The sequence below is a fragment of the Toxotes jaculatrix genome, chromosome 16, assembly GCF_017976425.1.
Source record: "Toxotes jaculatrix isolate fToxJac2 chromosome 16, fToxJac2.pri, whole genome shotgun sequence".
NCBI classification, from domain to species: domain Eukaryota; kingdom Metazoa; phylum Chordata; class Actinopteri; family Toxotidae; genus Toxotes; species Toxotes jaculatrix.
In genome coordinates this window covers 21465325-21489755 of record NC_054409.1, presented here as the reverse complement: position 1 = coordinate 21489755, position 24431 = coordinate 21465325, and the positions used below count along the sequence as shown (strand labels likewise).

Genomic DNA, 24431 nt, shown 5'->3' with positions numbered 1-24431 from the left:
CATCAGCTTTTCCAGCCTCAATAAGACCCATATAAGAGAACACTTTGCTTTCTCGGCATGCACACGCCTCTTTCTTTCTCTGTGTACATGTCACACATCATTAAACACATTCTTCCATGGTGCTCTCAGAGCTGCAAGGATGTTCTCATTAATGCTTAGGTGTATGATTAATTATCTCATCTTGGTGAAATTAGGTTCGTACCACTTGTGGTCAGGATCTACCCTGGCATTCCCCTGGCTTCTCTGCGAGATGAAGAAAAAGAGTGCAGGGGAAAAAGAAAAAGAAAAGCAGAAGAATGGCATGTGAATAGGAAAGCAGTTGCAATGCTCCAGACGGCAGGGCTGTTTTGTTGTACAGAGGGCTTATTCCTTATTGAATGTGACCTCATTTCAAACAGTGAATTCCCATCATCCCCTTTCAGCGCAGCTGCGACACACACACACACACACACAACCTTGCCAGAATGAGGGGGACAGACTGTCAAACGGATACCAAATCTAGCCTCCTCACAGACTGTGACTTTAGACAAGAGGTAGCCATTTGAAAGTTTCCTGGGAGCTCAGAGTTCAGTGGGAGAGTTGTGTAATGGCTACTCCAGCCCCTCTGTCTTGGAGGAAGTATTGCAATTTGTTTTCCTGCATCCACCGTAAACCCCACCGATAACATAAGCCAAGGACGAAGCAGGAAACATCATGTTTGTGGAGTGTTTTGCAAGGGTTGGTAGAGGATCCCAGACACGGAGTTCTGTGTGATATGTTTGAATGTAGCATTGGGACTGGTGCTTCTCACTGAACTGTCACTGGTTAGACCACAAATGCAATCCATTTCTGTTTGTCAGAAAAGAGAGCTGTCCATGGAGAATTTCTGCTGGAAAGACATGTTGAGGGATTTCAGACTTTTGGCAATTGGACTTAATCAAAACCACTTCACGCTCCGCGGCGGTCTGTTCCCAGAGTTGCTTCGTGATTCTCATACCCCCCATGAAAAATTTATTTGTTTCAGCAAAGTTGACACTGTATTTGATTGATGTGGAATGACATCACTGCGTTTGGAAGTGTGATCTGGACATGTTTGGATAGATACAGTACAGCGTTTTGGTGCCGTATGCATTCTGTTCAGAAACATGTGGCAAACACACACACCCAGCTCCCTATGTAGCCTGGGGATCCTTCTGAGCCTTTTCTTTTTCTCTCTTGTTCTCTCTTGCTCTTTTTCTATCAATCACCTCTTTTCTTTCTCTTTCTTTAAATCTCTCTCTTTGCTACTGTCCCCCCCCCCCCCTCTCAGCCCCTCGACTCAGCATGTGCACACACACCTTTAAGTCAAATGGCTCAGGTCAGCTGTCAGCTGTAACTGCAGGTCTGCTCATGTTCTCCGTGTCGCACAAGCTGAGTCGATCCATTTGTTTTACAATCAGCTCGAGGGCAGAAACACTTATGTCCCATTCAGATCTCGGGCTGGGCTTATGTGTTCTGTTTAAAATCATTCATCTTGTTAAAGACATTCTCTGTGTGTGTGTGTGTGTATGTGTGTGAGAGCCTGTGGTTGTGTGTGTTTGTTTGTGCCGTCGTCCACAGCTCCATGAAGTCAGTTGTTCCATGTTCTCTTGTAACTCCACACTGTTTGCTGTAAGCTTTTTGTCTCACACTCCGGAGCTCAACTCTGATGCTAAACGACACTCTTGGAGCCCGGACAAAGTTCTTCATCATTTAGTCACCCTTAGATTCCCCTGGCTTGACCTAGTTTCAGGGATGCCTGTTCTGCATGTGATAATGCTGCACGCAGATGTTCTCCCTCATCTTTATTTGCTTTCATTTTTCCCCACGGGTCACCGACTGTGAGACCGCCATGTCTGTCACTAATGATTGTTTGCTTGTTTATTTACATGCATGTAACTGTGTCCAGTGAGTCTCATGACCTCCTGGTTTTTTTTCTGGTTTCCAGGGAGACATCCAGCAGCTAATGATTGTAGCAGACCATCGTGCTGCCTATGACTACTGTGAGCACTACAGCCCCGATTGTGAAGTGCCAGTGCCCGATCAGCCTCAGAACCAGGACCCCAACACAGATGAATATGTAAGTAACATGACCTCTCTACAATTATTAGTTTTTAACAACTTTTAATTGCTCAGAACTCACAGCACAGCTTTGTAAAAACAGTGCTGCCTATTGCTAGATGTAATTTTGGTGGATTTTTGCGCTTAGGATAATGTAGGACATTGTAGAAAAAGAAACACCAAATGTTTTCATGGGTGACCTTACTCGAGGAAGTTCATTTCCCTTAATCCATAATTGTCTCTAATATTCAAATCAGATCTTGGTTGGATCCTGTGCTGAAAAGTCTCTTGTCTTATGCAAGAGACCTGCACTGTGCCAGAGGAAAGTGCTGACTGGGAAGAACAGGGTTATCTGGCTATGCAGTTAGTTAATAATGTTCAGGAATGATGTGTTGCCTGCCTAAGCCTGCATCCCTGCACCGTGCCGTTTTTCCAACTGAATACCAATACACTGTGCACATGCTAATTAAAGGTGAAGTGTTACAAGATGGACAGGAAGCTCTTCCTCTTGACCTTTTCCTTTGCTCAGGGAGGGCTGTCAGTTTGCCTGGAAGGTACGCAAAAACTTGACCTGTTTTTTTTTTTTTTCTTTTTCTTTTTTTTCTAAAGATGGGTGACAGAGTCATTAAGAAACCTGTTGAAAAGTAATTTGTCATTCAGTTGCAACATGTTGCAACAGGGAGATACAGCATGAGGTTTCCACGAGTACGAGACATTCCTGTGTGTTTCCGATCGATGGCCAGCCTGTTGCACATGCATCAGCCAGCAGAGCAGTCGATCGTATTTAAAAATCATTTAAATCATTGATGGCTATTCTTTCGATCTCAGTCACGCTCACTGTCTGTTTCTCTCCTTTAGAACCCAGAAGAGGACAGCTACTACTATGAATACCCTTACTATGACGATGGAGATAACAAGCCTTACGAATCAACCCCTGGTGCTGGAACAACCACAAAAGAAGTCAAGGTAGTCTACAATATAGATATGTTTTGCCCCAGATGGATTTCATCTAATAACTTAAATAAATTCTTTCTATTTCAAATGCACCAAAGCATCCAATAACAATAGCCTTCATGCCCTACAGGTGACAGAAACAGACGGAGACACTGTGGTGACCACAGTGGAGGAGGTTCTGAGGGGCAGTAGCACGGACAGCAAAATCTCCACCTCTGACTCTGGGAGCCGGTCCTCTGGCTCTTTTGTGACTTCTACAGGTACTGCCACTGGCGGAGGAGACACCTACGGAGAGGAAAACGGCTCTTACGACAACTACGATGGCTACGGTAACTACGAAACCTACTACGATGAGTCCACAGTGGCACCTGATGGTGGCTCCTCTAAATATGTCACCATCACCAGCACTGGCACCGGGGGTGAGCTGGATTTGGGAACAGGGGGGAAGATTGACTTGGGTACAGGGACTGTACTTGAAAGCGGCGTGATCAGGGGATCTGGAACTTCAACAGTCATCACCAGCAATAAAACATCAGTAGGTTGACATTAATTACTCTGACTTTCCCACTTAATTGTTGTTGTTGTGACCTGTTGGCTTAATAGATGAAACATTTAAAATCTTATCCTTTATTTTACATGAATGTGTGGGATATGAGCTGATACCCATAGAAAAAAGTCAATTAATTAGTTGGTACTGTTTGTTTTTGTTATTTTTGATATTTTTCCACGCAGGTGGGAACTCATCTTCCTTTTTATCCTGTGATATTAGTATTTTTTTAAACTATATCTGTGTTTTTTTAGGGAGGAAGTTCCTACGATGGCTACGTCGATAGATATGATTATGATGTGGACAGCCATTACAGCACTGGTGGTCATGGCAGTACAGATCACAGCAGTGGTGGAGAAGACAGGACCATTAGCAGTTCCACCATCACCATCGGAGGTGGGTCTGCCGGAGGATCTTCTGTCTCTGCAGGAGGATCTTCTGCTGTCGGGGGTGGATCTTCTGCGGCTGGGGGTGGAACGGCCAGCGCTGGCACTGGAGCTGGGGGATCCATTGCCACTGGAACAGGCCAGGGCTTAGAGGTCGAGGGTGACTACACCGATTTGGATGGGTTCAAGGAGGAGCACATCACAGACTATGATGATTTAGACGCCTATGATGTCTACCCAGATCTGGAATACGACAAAGAACGCAAACCGCTGCCTGCTGAGACCGATGAGTATTACGAACAGGTGAAAAATAATGGAAGGACACACTGCCACAGACATAATCTTGACAATGAGGAGGATAGCATGTTGATGGTGATGGAGGAGGGGGGCTGATTATGTTTGTGTCTGTGTGTTTGGTGTGTAGGTCAACGGAGCTCGTGGCGAGAAGGGACAGAAGGGAGAGCCTGCTGTTATTGAGCCTGTAAGTATCACTATTTGAACAACACACTTGGGCAACAGATGTAGGCTGTGTGCGCTTGTGTGCACATGGGCGTATGTTTATATCTGCAAGTACATATGTGTGATCCACATCTAAACACAATCCACCCCCAAACACACTCATAAGGGCCTACCAGACCTTTCTCGTATCTTTGGGCAAGGCGTCGCTTCTGGCTTGTCATCAGGACGACAGCATAAACATTTGGAGAACAGCCATTCAGGGATTGTCAATAATCTCTAAACACAGTGTGGGTAGAGTGTAAACAGGGGGAGATGGAGGGAGGGCAGAAATACAAGGAGAACAAAAGCGACTGAGAAAGACTTTTCCTGCCTCTCAGCCAAAAACCTTAAGCTTTGTCTAAATACAAACAGGTGGAATACATCCGACCCTGATTCAGATACTCACACGTACAGGCAACATTGTGAAAACGAGGAGGACCGCTTTTGTGTGTTTGCAAAGGTGCATCAGACACAGAAGGAATTTCTATCACTTATACAACTACAGCTGTTTCACTTCAAACAACTGTCACTGAGCTCCGCTAAGTATACATGCGTCTGTGAGTGAGTGTCTTCATGTTTATACGTGAGAGCAGGAAGGAGTGTGTGTTTTAAAGTCCGCTTCCTTGATGGCCGTTTGCTTATATGTGTGTGTGTAAGCATGTTTGAGGACACATTACCAACGAGTCTGAGTATACACCACCAACCAGTGTATCTCATGTAAACAAAAAAGCTGACACATGTTTTTTTCCCCAGGGTATAGCCCCTTTCCTTGCATATACACACAGCAGGCAAAATATAGGCTTAACCTAAGGAGTGTCAAAGATCAGAGTAATTTTATGATGGAAAACACTCATTGGGCATAGCTTGGGGGTTGATGGGGGAAAAAAAAATGCTGAGATCACTACATTCAAATAAGTTTGGATAATGTGTGGGTTTCCGTCCTCATAACAAATCAGGAAGCCAGAGTGTTACCACAAGAGCAAACAAACAAAGCATCTCTGTAGCCGCAGAGCTGCAACAATGTGTCTGTAAGTCAGATGCTCGTGAGTCCACACCGAACTGAGAGGGCTTGTTGTTTTTCAGTATAGGGATAATGCATATAGTAGAAATAAACTTTAAAAAGTCCATCAAATGCATTTGAAGGCACAGACTCAATCATGCAGTGATTTTATGCTGCATGTATGATCAAAGATCTGGACTCATTACTTATTACTTAAATTTGATTTATACCCTTCCTATAAGTTTTCCAGGTAGGAGAGCACCTGAGGGTGCCTTTGCCTTTGTGTCTCTGCAGTCATTCACTGCTCTGCTCGCCATGGATTAATTGAAAGCATAACTGAAATGACAGGCAGGAATGTCCATTAAGTCAGCAAAGACTTTGAAATGGAAAGTTGAAAGACAGGTGTGTTGGGACATGCATTCATGTACACGTAGCCCCTGTATCAATGGACAAAGGATATCCCTGTGAGTGCATTTGTACACTGTGAGATTGTTGCACACATGTACTCATGAATGAGGTAATGAGACAGTTTCGAGGGGACTCTTGTGGTATCTGATGATTTCTGTGCCTCTGTCTTTCAGGGAATGTTGGTGGAGGGTCCGCCTGGGCCTGAAGGACCAACAGTAAGTCAATCTGTCTCAGACTCTGTCCCTCTTAACTTCTCTCACTCTCAATTACAGGCATTTTTCTTTGTAAATCTCTCTAAATAAACAAGCGCTGATAACGGTTTATGTCACCCATTCTTCTAGTGTGTTTACACTGAGTCATTTGGACAGGAAAATTCAAGTTTAATGCTGTGCTCTGAAAATCCCTGGTTGCCTGATTTCTAATGCAAAGGGAGTGGCCAAAACAGTTCCCCCGAAGAGATATAGACTGGTCCAGATGTTGCAGAACTTAATTATTTATCTAGGAAGATTTTTTTTCAGACACAGTTGCTCTTGACACCCTGCAGATGGAGTCCCACAGAGGCCAGCCATTCAAGCATTGAGCTAAATACAAATAAAGAACTCCTCACAAAGGATTTACAACTCAACAAGCTGTCCCATATTGCCTCATGCATTCCTTTCTCCCATGTGTGACCACTTTGCAAGATAAAGACAAGATCTTTTAGTGGAGCAAATATGGCTGTTTTCTTATGTACGTATGAGAGTCAAATGAGATCTTTTGCTTAAAATAGGGTCTCCCCGGACCCCCAGGTGCTTCTGGCCCACCGGGCAGTCCCGGAGACTCTGGAGAGAGGGTAACTATAAATTCTTGCCATATATGTCACACTAATTTTCAGAGCTCTAAAAATACAAAAAAACCACCCACATTTCTTTCTATGTACTCATGTGTGTTATTTTCCGCCTCAGGGTCCTCCCGGTCGTCCTGGTCTTCCTGGTGCTGATGGTCTGCCAGGACCCCCTGGCACTGTCCTGATGCTGCCTGTAAGTAAATTACAGTTATTAAAAAAAGGGGTTAAAAATAGCCAAATAGGAAATGCGCTGTGTTTCCATGTTTACCCCCCTTAAGGAGCTAAGTCATTTTCCATGTGGCTTTATGTCCTTGTTTAGCCTCATTTAAAGCCAAGTATGATGCATCTGCCTCTGTTTTATCAATAACTCTGACATGTGGTTTGCACAGTCTACTGGAATGAGGGGGGGGGGTTCTTTGAAACCGTTTTTTGATGGACCTGTCCCTTACAAATATTTAGTAATGTAAATCTGTGCTTTAGCAACCCCTTGTGGTGTGTTTAATAAGTGAGCTAGCCCCCTACTCTGTCCCCTGTAGTGCCCGGTTTCAGTCGTTTTGACTCCACAACTGCACAACTACATATCACAGGACTTTATTTACCTATACAGATTTCTGCATTCTTAAGCCAAAACTTAATTAAACTATCAGGTGGCCTTCCTGCTTTAGATGGGAAGCAAAGCGATGCAGTTGTTTCTCTCTGTTGCTTCAGCTGCATCGAATAATTAGACTGCAGCCGTTGCACAGCTGTCCTAACAACTTCCTATGCTGTCTACCTTTTTTACTTTCTTTTCCCTGTTCTTGGAAGATGTCTGACACTGCTGCTGTTGGACCTGATTAGTTGTACAGATGTAAAGTTGTGGTTTCAGGGGTCCACAGAGCTGTCTGGGTGAGCCATGTGGCAAGCTCTGTCTGGACAGGAGCTCAAGTCGTTCTGGTGTATCCACTGGCAGAAAGCACAAACTTGAAATCTGATCCTTGAGCTCCAAGCCTAATGAGAAACATGCATTGTTGTTTCACCAGAGAACTTTTTGGCGCATAGCATTGAGACTGTGGAATCAATGTGACAGGGTTAAATGGCAAATCTTAACATTGTGTTTTTTAAATGGCCCACTTACATTTATCCACGTGTGATGCACCTTCTCTTTATTTTCTGCAGACAGCCTGCTCTATTTTGAGTTAGTGCCGTGTGAAAAAAATATTGTTGTTCCCACTAGAGTTATTTTTTCTGTTTCTCTGCCTTGCTAGTCAACAATTTGATGTGGCAGAACATTTTCTTCAAGGTTTGATGATGCAGAGGAACATCAGTAAAGAAAGGAAAATAGCAGAAGGAATGGTGTAAAGCGTGAAAAAGTTAAGACAGAAGGAATCAGAGTCAGACCAAAAGACTCAGGCTGGCAGAGAGGAAAAAAAGTAATAGCTGCATATATTTGATTGTGGCAAAGATTTCAAAGGGCAAAGCCAATACTTAATCAAACTCAGCAGAAATTTAGACAGAAGAAGAAAGCTTTTGCTTAGAAGTCGTGAAAATGTGGTGCTCTGGAGAAATTTGGTTCATGGTGGGTGAGCTGCAGCAGATCTGACTCAGCCCTGATGTTCTGAATCAACTGTTCTTGGTAACAGTGATTCAGCGATGGTGAAATTCTGCACAGTATTTCACCGGTGTGTTGCTGTGCATCTGTAAGCCAACCGGCAGTCGACCTCCTGAGGACTGTTCTGTGCCACCCAACCCAAGCTGCCTGGCCTAAACAAGCCCGGATTACACCACAAGCCTGGATATTTTCTTGTGGTGCAATGCCTGCGTATCACCACCAGATGACAGTAGAATTTGAAGTTCATGGCCTGCAGAGGCAGACTTTGATGGTGCTGGTTTGGCATCTGGAGGGTGATGCTTAGTTCGACATCTGTTGCATAGTTTCAAGATGGGAACACTGCATTAAAGAAAAACTGATGATATTGTTGGGAATAGATGTTAATACTTAAACTGAAATATTTAATTTGGTGCAAGATATGCCAGTATTTTAGTAATTCCAAATGTTTCTCTGGTTTTTATTTTTGTATTTTGCCAGTGACTCTAATGTGCTGGAGTACTTTTTACTGGGATGAAATGTCACCAATCTGATTCCCTCCATAGTTCAGATTCAGCGCTGGAGGTGACTCTGGACAGAAGGGACCTGCTGTATCAGCACAGGAGGCCCAGATGCAAGCAATCATGCAGCAGGCTAGGGTAACAGTTCACACCTAAACACATCATCAGACTGCAGGAGTCAATAATATACTGTATATAGTTATGTTTTTTCTCCATTCTCCACTTGCTTGTCTTGTTGAAATATTGTATTTTAATATATATTTTTATTTTTTTGCAATAAATGTATATTTTTTTGACGTGTCTTTGTATTTAAAGCACTTTTCTATGATTTTCACATTTTATGGGTGCATCTTCGATTTCCTCACATGCTGAATTCATACTCACATCCACACATGGAACACATGAACAGACACATGCTTTTTTTTAGTCTTTATCTTGTTCGTGATCTCATTACTAATCTTTTCCTTCCTGTCTTCAGCTGGCTATGCGTGGTCCTACAGGTCCAATGGGTCTGACTGGCAGACCCGGCCCTCTGGTATGTACTTCAAACACAGACTCGGAATCAATAGAAATTTTAAGTCAAACATTTCATCAGTGGTTATTGTCCACAGTACAGAAAAATGAATATACATACAGTTTTATCAGTTTAGCGTCTTTGAGATCTTTTCTTTTTTTTTCTTCTCAGGGTCCTCCTGGTGTATCAGGACTGAAGGGAGAGTCTGGAGAGTCAGGACCTCAGGTACAAAATATTAATAGTTTTGTTTTTAAAACCTCTTTCTAAAAAACAGAAATGACTAAAGCTAAATGCCCTTCTGATAGCTTGTTAACCTAAACCAATGTGTGTGTGTTGTTGAAGAACTATAGTATGGCGTCAGTCCTAAAAAAATATATTTTTGTAACCCTCAAAAGCAAAGTGATATACTGCTTTCTTTGTTTTAGTGTGATAATTCCAAGGTGGTTTCAGAGATTTCAAATGCAGAAGAATTAAGAAATTCCTCTGTTTTTCTTTCAGGGACCACGTGGACCTATGGGATCCCCTGGACCTCCTGGAAAGCCTGGCAGAAGGGTAAGAGTGACACAAATGTTATCAACAGCTAAGCATGCAGTATATACTTTCTGACAGTCATATTGTACGTAATACTTCTGAGTTCTGAATTAAATGTCAGGCGTATCATAGCCTTCATAGTATATTTGTAGTCACCCTTCTTATTAAGAGGCTACATGTTTTGTAACTGATGTTTTTTATTTTTTAAACAGGGTCGTTCTGGATCAGATGGTGCCAGGGGCATGCCAGGACAATCTGGACCCAAGGTACCTTGTCCACCATAGTCGTCACTTCTTTACCACTTTTTCTTCAACTTCAAAGCACCGTATTTCATGAAAAAACACCTTTAACGTGGCGTTTTGAAGCCAGGACAAGAGTACTCAGACTGTTTTTTTTTTTTCTTGCTCTTCAGGGAGACAGAGGGTTTGATGGTCTGGCTGGACTTCCTGGTGAAAAAGGACACAGAGTAAGTTGTTTTGTAGTTCTACAAAAAGTGTGGTTTTGTATGATGTGCGAGTGTGTGTGTTGGTTTTGATGTGTTCCGCTGTTAAATCTAAATGTTTGTTGTTTTAGGGTGATCCTGGCCCCTCTGGACCTCCTGGTGCTCCTGGAGAAGATGGAGAGAGGGTAACACATAAAAACTAAAAAACAAAAATTTCACACTTTTTGTTTTTCCTTTGTTTCCTTTGGTTGCATTAACCTAGGAGAGTGTGTGTGCTCGTGTCTGATGCCTCTCATCCCCTAACTGTTATTGTTATGCTGCTGTAGAAAGAGAGAAACTACCCTGGAGTTGAACTTCCTCCTCTTACCAAATTCACCTTTTTTTTATCAACATCTGAATTTTACTTCCTCCAGCTCTCCCCGTCTCCCCTTTCGCACTCAGCTTTCTCCTTAATATTTTTTGATCTCAGCACACCTTTATCTGCTTCTAATCTCCCCCTCCATCCTCATTACCAACAGCTGATGCAACCTGATCCCCTCTTCCCCTGCTTTTTCTTTGTGCCGTCTCATCGTCTCTTGCACCCTGTAACAAGCACACACATCCTCGCTTTCTCCTCCATTATCATTCACTGACTGTTCCACATTCTGACGCATTCTCTCTCTTTCCCAGGGAGATGATGGAGAGATCGGACCCAGGGGACTTCCTGGTGAACCAGTGAGTGATCACATGTATTACCATTCAGTCTTGCACTGAGAGACTGTATGATAGAGCCGAGAGCTCAGGGCCTGCTCTCATCATGTCGGTGTGTTAGCAGCTAACAATCATATGGTCTGATGATAATGTATCATTTGCAGATTGCAGACACTGTTCATATTCATATAAATGGAGATTTCTTTGCATTATATTGCTAGAAAGTACATGTTAATCAGGCTGTGCTCGAGTCTCATCTGTACAAAAGAAGCATTGGAGGTGAAGGATGCAGGCAGCTCACTCATCAAGCTTGTTATTATAGACTCCCACTCTCTCAGGCAGGATATTCCCTGTGGAGGGGGTGGGGGGAGACAGGGAAGGAGAAACCATCAGAAAGCCCTTGATATCTCCTGTTATGATTTATTTTGTCCACCAGGGTGTGCTACATTGGTTTGAATTCACACTGCCAGGACAATATGTCTTGTTAGGTAACTGTAGCTGTGAGGCAAAGCACAGAGGTTCAAAGCATCGTTTGATAGGCGTAGCTGTGGGGAATGAATGTGTAGTAAAGAAAAAAAAGTAGGGGCTTTTAGCTTTCTCTCAAAAATGTGACTGTAGAATATCCTCAAGGACATTTTGGACGTCACGTTGTTTCCAGAAGTATAATTTTGAAACTTGATTCAGCTGAACATGTTTAATAATTTATCAGTCCTTTCACAGGTGTGATATCATTCTCAATCTCATTTCCCGTCTTTTTTTTCTAGGGCCCCCGGGGTCTGCTAGGACCAAAGGGACCTCAGGGACCTCCCGGACCCCCTGTGAGTCCCTGTACCCTCCACTCACCTTTTCATATCCATGCTATCACCATAGATTTACTGTTTTAGAAAGCACAGTCATTTTTTTTTACCATCTCTTAGGCAACAAGAACAAATGACGCTACAAACAACAGCCATAGTGAAATACAATACCCAATGCATCTCAGACAGCATACAATTATACATGCTACTGATTTCAAAGCTTAAACGTAATGTTTACATTGTTTCAACAGATTTAACCTGGACAATGTGCATCAATCAGATTGGTTTAGTTTGAACTTCTATAGCAGGATGTAGAGATCCCAGATTTCCCTCATACAGTATGTGTGATCTGTATGTGCTGAATGTTGTGTTCATCTCATCTGCTGTAGGGTGTTGCTGGAATGGATGGCCACCCTGGACCCAAAGGAAACATTGTAAGTGAAGCTGGAATTGATTAAGCTGCTAATTTACAGGATCAGAGACCATTCATCTCCAAGATAGAGACAAAAAACACAACACACACACGGCGATCACACAATCTAAAAGAACCTATTTTATATCTGTTTATTTCACCTCAAATCCATGATACTGCCTCAGGAGCCTTCTCTCTGTCTTACACTCACACACACACACCAATGCAATCAGAGGATACTTAGCAGATAATGAAGAGTAGACCGGCTGTATTTAGATCCATTTGAGCAGTCCACCATTGCCAGTTGTATCATTCCAGGTCAATTTCTGGTAGCGGCTGGCCATAATGAGAAAATACCAGGCTGGAGCAGCCTGTCTGTTCTGTTGGGAATGTTCCAACTAGGTAGAGATGGAAGAACAACAGCTTCCCCAGACTCTTGGACCGGAGCAACATAATTGATTGCCAGTTTTCTGAGAGGGAAGGTGTTTGGTGTTTGTGGTTCAGCAGTTTCTTTCATTAGGAAAGTAGGTGTGAGATTGTGTACTATGTGTGTGTGTGTGTGCCTTCTGCCTTGAGCCAGAGCAAGATATTGTGCTATTTGTCCAAAAGTTATGGCCTTTTCATGTATAAGAAGGTGGTGTGTTGTGATGTGCTGTTGGACAGCTTTTAATTTATATCTGTTCAGAGCAACATTTTACTTTTAATGGACCGTGTAGAGCAACAAATCACTCTTACCTTCACATGGGTCATTTTACTCAAGAAAATTAACTCATCAATCTTTATGTTTATAATGAGATTTCTAAAATTAGCTTCACATGTTTTTTTCAGGGACCTCAAGGAGAGCCAGGACCTCCTGGACAGCAAGGCAACCCAGGTGCCCAGGTCAGTGATAACCAGGTTGTCTGACATTAGATTTTTCTCTCATCCATCAAATAAAAATGTTCTGAGCATGTTGTATCCTCTCCACAGGGACTTCCAGGGCCTCAAGGAGCCATCGGACCTCCAGGAGAGAAGGTAAAATATCACATGAGCACTAAATTACCATAAACGTGTGAAAGATGTCATTCTTGCAGCTCCAGAGAAAAAAACAACTGCCAGCTTAATAAAATGTTAATAAACACAGACCACAAATCTATAAAACTGCAGGAAATTGTCTCATTCATTTGCATGAGCTGAACGCCAAGTTGCTGTCTTATTCGGTTCCGAATGCTTATCACACCGTTATGCAAACGTGTCCCCATCCCCCAGGCAGGACCAAATAGTGCCTAGTAGACAGTTCAGACAGATTTTAATCCTGATATATTTTAATCCAATTTCAGCTTTATGTGGCAGATACTCAGTTTATTATTGAACAGATGGAATTTGAGTATGAATAATGTAGATATTATGTTTCTCCTGATAATAAACAAAATATTACAGGGCTATTCTATTTGAAGTATAACAGAGTGAAATACAGAACAGATACAAGACTATTTATTTGCAAATGTTGGTTCAAAGAAGTAATCAGCAGCACAGGTTATTAATCATAAAAACAGACATACTGGATGATTTAATAGATATGATTAAAACTTGTCTTGAGGACAATACATCACTAAATCTTTGACACAAAGCCAGTTGCATTTCCAAATGTAAACTATTTACATGTTTTAGTGAAACCGGGGCTGAAGTTAGAAAAAGAGAGAGCTAATAATGCTAAACATGTTAGCACTGTCACTGTGAACTTGTAAGCTGACATTAGCATTCAGCTTCAAGCACTGCTGTGCCTTAGTACAGCCTCACAGAGCAGCTAGCGTGGCTGTAGTTGGCACTCTACAGGGCAGCTAGCATGACACTCTTGTTTTTCCAGACTCTTGCAGACTTGTATGACACCTATAACCTTAAATTGCCTTGTGTTTTCTCACTTTGTGAGGTCTCATTTGCCCGAACATCCTGTCTTGTCGTCTGTCTAGGGTCCCACTGGAAAGCCAGGCTTGCCAGGAATGCCAGGAGCTGATGGTCCACCGGTGAGTTAATATACCACCACACATCCAGAGAAATGTATGAAAGTGAAACAGCTTTTCTCTTTCTCCGTGTCTGCCTTTTAAAAGCAATTTATAATTGGCATAACTGTGAGAAACACCATCTTCGAAGCAAAACGTCAAATTTTAATGTTTGAAAAGCACTTAACACATTCAAAGCATACTGAGGTAATTATTGGCTGAAACATATGTTTGATAGAACACATTACCACACCTGTGTAACAGTGGATCAGCCCGCCTACACATGGACATATACATGCAAACACTCTCCTTCCCATCTCTGCTCAGACAGCACAGAAGACACCTGCGTTAATAGCAGATGTGTCTTGGAAGGCACCAGGTGGCACCTAAGAGAAGAGAGGCTGTGAAATATGAATAACTGCTCTGCAAGAAAAAGACAAAAGGAGATGGTGCAAAATTAGGGATTTGGTGAAAGACAGGAAAGAGAGATAGGGAATGCATCTTCCATCAACCGCAGTATTCTCTTTCATAGCCTCTGTGGTCGCTCCCTGCCCCTCATTTTCGTTCCTCTCTAGTGTCTGTTTCCTTCTCCTTCCTCTCTCACATCACTAAAAACCCATCAGAGGCTTTTTCAGAGCTCCTTTGTCTCATGAGAATGCAATCAATTTCCTTCCAATCTCTTTTTTTTTTTTGATTCCGGACATCCAAGTGTGTAGTGGGTGTGTTTTTTTGTTTCCTCTTCATTGTGTGTGTGCGCACATGCATGCACAAAATGTGTGCAATGTATTGTGAAGTCTCAAAACTGCTGTCTTGGCTTTTAGAGCCCAGTAATAGCCGGTAGTGCCTCTATAATACTGTGCATTAAGGATAAAAATCCCAAATGAGATTGAACTCTAAAGATCCTGATTCCAATTTACCAGTTTGATACTTTCTCCAGTAGTTTTACAGCCTAATCCGTCAGTAATAGGGGGTGTTGTAGTATTTATGGTGGTAATTATTCTGAAATGAGATGCAATAATATTTCTCTTAATAATTCACAGGGTCACCCTGGAAAGGAGGGGCCTTCTGGAGAGAAAGGACACATGGTACGTTTTATTTCTTCCAGTTCTCTGACTTACGCAGCTTGCATTTGTTCTTTTCTTGATTTCTTTTTTTAATGCTTTTCAAAGTTTCTTTTTCCTCCCGTTGTCCTAGTTCCCACAAATTTGCATAAAATATTTTGCATTAATGTACTGTAGATAACACTTACACCGCGGGTGCATGTGTGTACTGTAATTGTGTGTGTGTTACAAGCTCTCACCAAACATCTTTCTCCCCAGGGCCCTGCTGGCCCTCAAGGACCCATTGGTTATCCTGGGCCCCGAGGCGTAAAGGTAGGTTGATCATCATCCATTCACAAATTCATGAGTAATATTATTATCCACTAGTTCTTTGCATTTAACAGCTGTTACAGGCTAATAGTTTCCCACTATCTCATTAAAGTTTGTCCAACCAACCAAGTATTATTTTGTAAAAAGTTGGTAAACAAACCAATTAAAAGCCTGAGTTTCCTGCTAAGTTACTTTCCCTTCAGAGAAGAATTGTATTGACTGGTTCAGTGGCCTCTGCTTTTGTTAAGACATAAAGACATAAAAACTATCTTTGTGATGCAAAGATTAAAACCGGAAGGTCAGCTTTTCTGATCATACATCATTTAGCTCTCACAGGGGCTGATAATGGCTCAAGGCTCACGGCCCTTCTCGTTTGGTGTCATTAGTAGCTGATGACAAAAGAAATCCCATCAAATAATTCTTGGCAAGATGGTGTGACTGATCCAATCATTAAAGCGTCCACTGAGAGAGGGGATCACACAAGTGGTCTGACTCCGAGCTAACAGTGCTCCAGTTACACGGCCGAAGTCTGAAGTGTCTGCTCTCTCTGGGAAGACGATTGCTTGACTGATCAGGACAGGAAGTTGTGAGGATTTCATATGCTAAAATGCAGACAAAGCATATCCTAATTCCTCCATCACAGGGCGTATCCTCCATAGCACATTTGTTTGACACATTTGGAAAAAAAAAAAGCAGTGACAATCAACTACATCAAAATAACTTTTGTCACTCCGCAGCCTTAATTTAGTAAAACCGCAGCCAGACATTCACACTGGTTGTGAATATCCTCCCGTCACAGTGGGACTTAATCCCCCTACAGTCCCCCTCCTTTGTCCAATATGCTCCCTATCGGTCTGTAACTTCTGTCTGTTCTTGCATCACAGGGAGCCGACGGTGTTCGCGGTCTTAAAGGAAACAAGGGTGAAAAGGTAAGAGAGCTCAGACTGTTGGCTAAAAAAGTGACTGTGTGAAATGAAGAGCCTTTGAAATTGTGCTAGTTGTATGAATTATACCGAACATTAATGGTGATGATGATGAGAGTGGTGGTGGTCATGCATGATATGTGTCATGCTAATGATAATCTCAATGAAATCCTTTTGCTTGTACAGAAGAAAAAAACACAATCAAGAGTTTCTATGGCAACAGGGGGTCTTGCCAGGACTCCGTATCTGCGTGTGTGTGTGTGTGTGTACTTGCCTTTGAGTGTGTGTTTTTGTATGGATACAACATACATGGTTTCAACATCTGTATTATCCAATTCTTTCTCCTTCATTACATCCTAACCTCTCTTCTTTTGCTAGGGAGAAGACGGCTTTCCCGGCTTCAAGGGAGATATGGGTATCAAGGGCGACAGGGTAAGGCTTTCTTAGACTTCTTTGTTTATATTTTGCTCAACCGCGTGTGTTAATCACATCTTGAATTCAGGAAGCATCATCAAATGAATTCAGCTAATTAGGGAACTGTAACTTCTGCACCCTGAATTGTTTTTGGAGCCAAGTTTTCTTGGGGGTCACCTTTACTCGAACTAAGTAAAAGTACCAACTATTTCCGTCACGTTAGCCCCCTATGGGCCATCGGGGGCTCCACTACTGTGGAATTGTGGATAATGAGCAAACATAAGGTGTTGTTCCAGTTGCCAGTTGCTGTTGCCAGTGTGGGCTCGTGTGAATGTGTTTACGTGAGCAGTTTCCAATTCCTTTTCTATCCCCTCTGCCACATTGCAGTCGGTCTTAACCTCAACAACTTGAAGAGACAAGCACAAGTTTGACAGGTTTACCCAGCAACAGCTTCCTTTTCTACAGCGCATCAGGGATTTACACTGTCAAGTCATAGGAAAACCACCTTTTTACAGTGAGAAACACAACTTGCACCAGTCCTTACTTCAAACATCAAACCCCCAATCCCTGACCAGGCTGTCTGCTGCCAAGCGCAGAAAGGAAGGAGAAATCAATGGCACTTTAAACCCCTTCAAGCCCAAGAGAGAGACATGGGGCTGCAGTCTGTTTTCCTCTGGAGATGTAGCAGATCCAGATGAAAGCAAAGATTTGAGGAGGCCCTCTGCTCTGTAGAAGACTAGAATCTAAATGACTCATTTTTAAGCATGCCTACAAAAACTATGTGTGTGAGTGCTCATTTTAAAGTGTTTTCTTTGATGAGCTTGCAAGTGCGAGTCAAGTGCAGTTTGCTTGATGTCGTTTTATGTGTTCTTGACTATGGGTGTGCGCGCGCACTCGCTTGCGCAACTCTACACAAGCCTTTAGCGAGATACCTTTCACACGCCACTGGGTCTCTGCAGCAGCGACTGCTTGTCAAAGCGAGTTTGTATTCTATCATTTAGTGTGTGTCCTGCTAGAAGGGGAGCACATTTACAGAGAGAAGCCATAATAGGATCGCTAACTGCTTTGAGGGGCAGGCGGCAAAGGAAAATAGCCTTACTTGATTGTTTAGGCAACTTTACACTCACAGCAGTTTTTAAATTGGGTGAATTACCCAGAATGGACGGGCTTGTTTGCTAAACAAGAAAAATCTGTGATCTCGTTCCTCATGGGACCCACATGAATATGAATAAGACTGTGTGTGAACCATTTCTTTTTTAATGTCAAATGAGGACACCAATAAAAACATCTCTCATGAGAGTTGTGAGGTTTTTGACACCTTTAATCCCTTTGGAGATTCTGACCACTAGTGGCGCTATGGAGCAACGTTGTGATCAGCGCATGAGGACGTAAATGAGCGTGTGCAAAACACATGCTCAAACATCAGTGTAAACAATTTGGATTTTAATGTAGAAAAAAAAATACATTCAACATATTTGTTATTTCTCAACATGGCCGTAAAAAAGAGAACTCCACCTTGTAGCTTAAAGGACAGTGATGAAAGATAAGTCCACGTATAAAACTCAAGTTATACATTTGTGATCAGACCTAACGATAAGAGTCCAGTGCATTATGTTTAAGTAGGATGCATCTGATATTTGTGGCTTGTGCTTTCCAGGGAGAGCTCGGACCAGCAGGACCCAGAGGAGAAGATGGTCCAGAGGGGCCAAAGGGTCGCTCAGGTCTCCCAGGAGATGCTGGTCCTCTCGGCCCATCTGGTGAGAAGGTAAGGTCCTTTAACCAGTGAGGCTCCTACAACTAAGGCATCCTGATATCCCACAGATGCCGACATCTTCCACAGACAGATAAAGCAGAAAAAAAACACTTGGTATTTTGTATCATCGGTCAAGTTTGATCTAGGTTGATGGCTCAGCAGGGCTTAACAAGTAAAATTGTTTTTCCAATCAGTCTGCTCTGAACAGCAACCGATTTTTCACTTCCGTTGCTCTTGAAACGAGTGGGAGCATAAAATGGATTCAGTTCTGAACCTTCTTTTTTTTTTGTTAAATTTAACACTGGGCAAGCTGTTGCTGACAATGCTTCAGCCATTTTTGTGAAAGAAAGAAAAATAACTTCATGATGCTAATGATAATGATGCTTCACTAAAGGTTAAAAATTGGCTTGAACAGATGTTGAGTATCGTTGAGACTGTGCTAACAAACTCAGGCACGTCTGATGCGGCAAGTCATTAGCCATTAAGCAGAAAAAGTTGAGAGTGAAAACTGTGGCTGTGTTCCACAGTAAGTAATATCTGCATTATGGCAGTTTACACAGCATTACAGATGTAGATTCTGGTCTGTGTCTGGATCACACATGAGGTAGCAGCTGAATCATTTTCATATTTAATCGAGAGTCTGCACAACAGCCAGCATTTCTGCGTTCAAACACTGAGCTGGCTCTAATAAATGCAGCTGTGTTTAACAGGTGCCTGTGCATATTTTAATGTAGTTTTTACTACTGGAATAAGACCAGTATTCTAATTATTTACATTCATTCATACATTAATACCAAATGCCTCGTGTATTTGATGCTTTCATCAAAAGCATCATGCAGTACTGAATTACATTTACATTTACATTTACACATGGAGTTCACAGTACCTTTCACATAACTCTAAAAACAAATTTGGCTGGTCTGATTCACAGGGTAAACTTGGAGTTCCCGGATTGCCAGGATACCCAGGAAGACAAGGACCAAAGGTAACTCACTGATTTCAGTCAAGAGCAACTTCAGAATTAGATAAGGGACACAAGTTGGCCTAAATGTAAAAAAAAAAAAAAAAATGCATAAATGTGCATGTGAAAGCTGCTTTGCTGAACTTTTGATAGTTCATCCTTTAGCCTCTGAGGCAAAGCCACAGTCTGACAACCGGACATGCTTGAAGCTCCCTGATCAAAGAGCCGGGGATTTAAATATGCCTTTTGGTGTCAGCACTCAGCTCCTGACAGGACAACAATAAAACACTGCTTTTATTTATGGTGCACCCAGTCTCCTGCGTGTATTTAATAAGCTAGGGATATAATATTTAAGGTTTGTCTCTCAAATGATTAATTACCGACTTTCTCACATACAGGGATCTCAGGGTTTCCAAGGTTTCCCTGGTGCCAATGGAGAGAAAGGAACTCGGGTATGTCAGATAGACTTCTAATTATTCTTCTCATTCCTACAAGGGTTGGATCAATACAGTTGTAGTGCTGGAGACAGGCTCCTGTCCCAGCTTCAGATTTATCAACTTAGGGGAAGTTGCATGGCTCTAAAATAAAGATTTTTTACCAAGAACAGAAAGACAATTGCTTTTCTTCTTCATTACCACTTACACAACTCATTTCAAACCACCAAAAGCCTTGTTTATCACTTTGTGGTACTTGAGCAATGTTTCATTTTCTTTGTTTAAGGGATGGGCCATTAGCTTGCCTGCAAGAGTAATGGTTTGTCACCATGAGTGGAGCAAGGCACGCAAAGCTTTTCATCTTCACAAAGCATTTGTGAAGTTTATGAGACCAAGTCACCAGACAGAAAGGGACAGTAGTGCCATTAACGTAGTTTCACAGTACTTGTTTGAAACTGAAAAGCCACACAAAAGTTGTAATTGTTTTACTCATTAAAGTTGTAGGCAGCCACGGTAATTGCAATATTTCTGTTAGCGCTAGCAAGGGGCGTAATGTAAGGGTTGATAAACGTTGATGGTTATTTTGTAACAGGTAGTTCCTAATTAATGATTAAAAATAATCTCAGAGGCACTAAATGGCCCAATTCTGTTAAAATCTGCTTTTAAATGTTACTGTCTGTTGGCATTAGATTCATCCTTCTAGAGGATGAAGCCTCTTAAAGCTGTGAGTGCCTTTGATCATTGTGTGTGTTCTTTGTGTCCGCAGGGAACAGCGGGAAAGCCTGGCCCACGCGGACAGAGAGGACCAACGGTTAGTCTTACTCAGCAGACTCATGCTTATATACAGATGGCAAGCTTGGCACCTTAGTGAAGGTTCATCCTGGCCATCCCTGAGGGGAATCCAAACTGAGACAATAATAAACAATCAACGTAACATAATCAACATTTTCAGGTCACGAATAATTCACATATGACCCTTTCACCGATTTCAATCACTTCTCGTTTCTGAAGGGGCCTCGAGGAGAGAGAGGGCCAAGAGGACCAACAGGAAAAGCTGGACCAAAGGTGCGTAAAATATTTCTCTGCCAGGTATTATACTGCATAAGCTGCTGTCCAAGTCCACCATTTCACCCCTCTTTCTGTCTCTTCAGGGTAACTCAGGAAATGACGGCCCACCAGGACCTCCCGGTGAGAGGGTACGTACCATCACACGTCAAGAGTCACTTCAGCCTGATAACGTGTAACATGTTTCCACAAGATCTGACTGATCATTAACCAGCAGTAATTTGCTTTGTTTTAGGGTCTGCCAGGGCCTCAGGGACCAACAGGTTTCCCAGGACCAAAGGGTCCTCCTGTAAGTCCAAACTCACACAGCTTTCTGTATAAACCCACCCTGTCTTTTGTCATTCTGTTTGTACTGTACTGTACATTCTTGGGTTTGTGTATTGCATACAGGGACCTGCAGGGAAAGACGGACTGCCTGGACATCCTGGACAGAGAGGAGAGACTGTGAGTGAACTAGTCTGATTATTCAGCTCTTCATCGGTTTTCCACCAGATCAGTTGTTGACAACTCTGGTTTTTTTTTCTCCTGTGATAAACAGGGATTCCAAGGCAAGACTGGCCCTCCTGGTCCTCCAGGTGTGGTTGGACCTCAGGTGAGTCACAGTCACCGACCGTGTCTGCACAAAGAGACAACGGGAACCTGTAGGCCACCATCAAGATGTGCATTATTAAAGCCACATTACACATTCTCAGCATTTTGTTTATTTGACAAAGAAAACGATCTACCCCCATACCTACATCTCACGAGCCATGACTTAAGTGTTGTTTATACTCGTTCATATTAGCAATGGGCTCTTCATCCATTATGCATAAACGTTTAACAGACTTTCCCTCCCTGGCGCTCTGCTAATGCCAGCTGAGAACATTGATGATAACGGAGCTGTATGTGGCCTTAATGACTAGTAGGCCTCCCACACAGCAAATGCTCAGCTTCCCCACGCTGTGTTTGGTAATAGCTGGAGAAATTGTAACATTTTTTTTTTTTGTATTTAAATTGCTGATTTTGCTCACAGTGTTTCTTCTGTCATCCCCTTGCTGTAGTTTCTCTTCTTCACACCTCCTCTGCAACAGGGTTTTATGCTGTGGTGCCCGTGATTTTATTTTTGTTTCATTTTGTATTTTTATTTTTTTCATCCAATTGTAGGGACCAACAGGTGAGACTGGACCAATGGGAGATCGGGGCCACCCTGGACCCCCAGGCCCACCTGGCGAGCAGGGTCTACCTGGAGCTGCAGGAAAAGAGGGCGCCAAGGTGAAGCCTGAAGCTGTGTTTAATATCTTTTTTTAACACATCAGTGTAATACATAAGGTGTACAGCACTTGATTTAAACACACTAATTTAAGTATAATTTAGAGCATACAACTACAGAGTCCCTAACTTTGCATATATAGAATTAATATCTTTGTGCTCTGATCTACAGGGTGACCCCGGACCTGCTGGCCCAGCAGGTAAGGATGGCCCTCCTGGGCCAAGAGGTTTCCCTGGAGAGAGAGGTCTTCCTGGCCCCGTGGTTAGTATTGCCTTCTGCTCCGTTTAAGTACAATAGTTCTTCACAAATTTAATATCTTTCACAGCTTGGTTATTGCATAATAGTTCTGGGCTATTAAGTCTCTGTGAGACTGTGGTGAACCTCAAGGATCAGACGTGATATCAGATCCCTGAGTGGGCTTCAGTAAAGGAACAGTGTGCTCTAGGCTGTTTTTTTAATTTTTTAGTCTAACTTGAAAAAGTTGTCCTGGTTGTTATGCAATCCACACTTATTTGTTGGCAGAAACAGCTTTTCATTTAACTTTAGGATAGCAGAAATTTTGCTGTACACCTGTTCCTTTGTGTTGTAATGGATGTTTGCAGCAGTTTTGGTAAATAAGTGTCCTTCCCGTCTGCTCTCAGCCTCCACTTTGGGGACTATAGGAGGCTTTCCATCTCACGCTGAGCCTGTTTAAAGTAGGAAGTCCAGTGTTAGTCAGGGTGTGTGCTTCCCCAACAGATGTGTTTGTTTTCTGAATCCTGCTTTTTATTTTGTTCTGCAGGGGGCTCACGGCCTGAAAGGGAATGAGGGTCCTCATGGCCCACCTGGCCCTGCTGTGAGTACAATTTACTGCATCGCATCTTCAGTTTGTCACTCTCATTCTCTCACTCTTGCTCTCACCTTCCATATTCCGTCTCCATCTCTGGGAATTGTCTTCATAGTTAAGTTCCTGCCCTCACTTGTTCCAGGCTCTGACTAACTGTAATGATGTGCGGTTTGCTACTTACATAAGAGAGGTCTAACCTATTTGATAACCGTCTAACCGATTTCGCCTCATTTTTATGCCTTTGATATTTTTGTTCAGTCATTCTGATAACTGATAATATTGCTGTGCGGTGGTACTGTAGGGTTCTCCTGGTGAACGTGGTCCTGCTGGCCCAGCTGGACCTACAGGTCTTCCTGGACGTCCTGGACCCCAGGGACCTCCAGGCCCTGCTGGAGAGAAAGGTGGACCGGTAAGAACATTACATTACTGATTACTGTGATATACACAAAAATAGCAAATTTAGCATGGCTGACAACATGGTGTACTATGACAAAAAAAACATTATAGGGAGAGAAAGGACCTCAAGGCCCAGCTGGAAGAGATGGCATTCAGGGACCTGTGGGTCTGCCAGGACCTGGAGGACCCCCTGGACCACCTGGAGAGGATGGAGACAAGGTGAGTTACTTTTCAGGGGTTGTTTTCCTGTCCAGGTAAAGAAAAGTGTAAAACTGCTTTGAAGCTTTCAGGTTTTTAATACTCCGCATCACACACACACACACACACACACACACACACTAATATATAGTACTAACACAGTTACCACCTTACAAATACACTAAACTGCTTTACAGTAGAGATCTAAGCCAGATATCCTCTTGTCTCTTTCCCTGTGACCTTAAACGCTCTAAGGGGAATTTGTCTGACAGAGTTTGCATCGATTACCAGATCTTTAAAACGCGAACCTGTCTTGTTGCTGCTTTGTACCCTTCTGCAGAAACAGACAGAGGAGAGGGTGCAATTTTGTGGCAGTGACAGAATGTGTGAAAGTGACCCCTTTAGTATTCAGAAGCAAGGATAACTCCTCATCCCCTCTAAAAACATTTGCAGAAAGATCAGCTACAGAGATACTCTGAGGATAATCTCTTATCCTTTGAAGAATGCCTCAGTTCTTAACTGGCCTTACAATGGTCCCTGTGGTGTGGACGGACACAGAGAATACAGAGGGTATTTGCCATGCAGATAAAAAGGATCTCACAAGCTAATGTTTACACACATTCAGACACTTTCTCATTATAAGTCCTGTCCACAGGGAATGGACAACTCCAAGGCATTTATTTAAGAGACTAATGCTGCCTCACAAAGAGCATTG

The 24431-nt window shown here is 42.7% G+C and overlaps 1 protein-coding gene across 3 annotated transcripts in view; it reads left to right on the top strand.

Annotated features, from left to right (window-relative positions):
- The window catches only part of col5a1 (procollagen, type V, alpha 1), a 69055-nt gene that overhangs the window by 31178 nt on the left and 13446 nt on the right, over positions 1-24431 (top strand). For 2 of the 3 annotated variants that reach the window (XM_041058270.1, XM_041058269.1), the window contains exons 5-43: positions 1946-2077; positions 2917-3024; positions 3143-3547; positions 3814-4248; positions 4370-4426; positions 6025-6066; positions 6621-6683; positions 6796-6870; positions 8808-8900; positions 9241-9297; positions 9448-9501; positions 9775-9828; positions 10020-10073; positions 10220-10273; positions 10381-10434; positions 10919-10963; positions 11704-11757; positions 12126-12170; positions 12977-13030; positions 13118-13162; positions 14098-14151; positions 15168-15212; positions 15447-15500; positions 16382-16426; positions 16799-16852; positions 18492-18599; positions 19519-19572; positions 19947-20000; positions 20749-20793; positions 20994-21047; positions 21134-21178; positions 21283-21336; positions 21438-21491; positions 21586-21639; positions 22191-22298; positions 22468-22557; positions 23078-23131; positions 23424-23531; positions 23630-23737. In XM_041058270.1, the coding sequence (XP_040914204.1) occupies positions 1946-2077; positions 2917-3024; positions 3143-3547; positions 3814-4248; positions 4370-4426; positions 6025-6066; positions 6621-6683; positions 6796-6870; positions 8808-8900; positions 9241-9297; positions 9448-9501; positions 9775-9828; positions 10020-10073; positions 10220-10273; positions 10381-10434; positions 10919-10963; positions 11704-11757; positions 12126-12170; positions 12977-13030; positions 13118-13162; positions 14098-14151; positions 15168-15212; positions 15447-15500; positions 16382-16426; positions 16799-16852; positions 18492-18599; positions 19519-19572; positions 19947-20000; positions 20749-20793; positions 20994-21047; positions 21134-21178; positions 21283-21336; positions 21438-21491; positions 21586-21639; positions 22191-22298; positions 22468-22557; positions 23078-23131; positions 23424-23531; positions 23630-23737 (3222 nt within the window). The remainder of the gene's footprint in view (positions 1-1945; positions 2078-2916; positions 3025-3142; positions 3548-3813; positions 4249-4369; positions 4427-6024; positions 6067-6620; positions 6684-6795; positions 6871-8807; positions 8901-9240; positions 9298-9447; positions 9502-9774; positions 9829-10019; positions 10074-10219; positions 10274-10380; positions 10435-10918; positions 10964-11703; positions 11758-12125; positions 12171-12976; positions 13031-13117; positions 13163-14097; positions 14152-15167; positions 15213-15446; positions 15501-16381; positions 16427-16798; positions 16853-18491; positions 18600-19518; positions 19573-19946; positions 20001-20748; positions 20794-20993; positions 21048-21133; positions 21179-21282; positions 21337-21437; positions 21492-21585; positions 21640-22190; positions 22299-22467; positions 22558-23077; positions 23132-23423; positions 23532-23629; positions 23738-24431) is intronic. The other variant, XM_041058272.1, reaches the window with a different exon arrangement.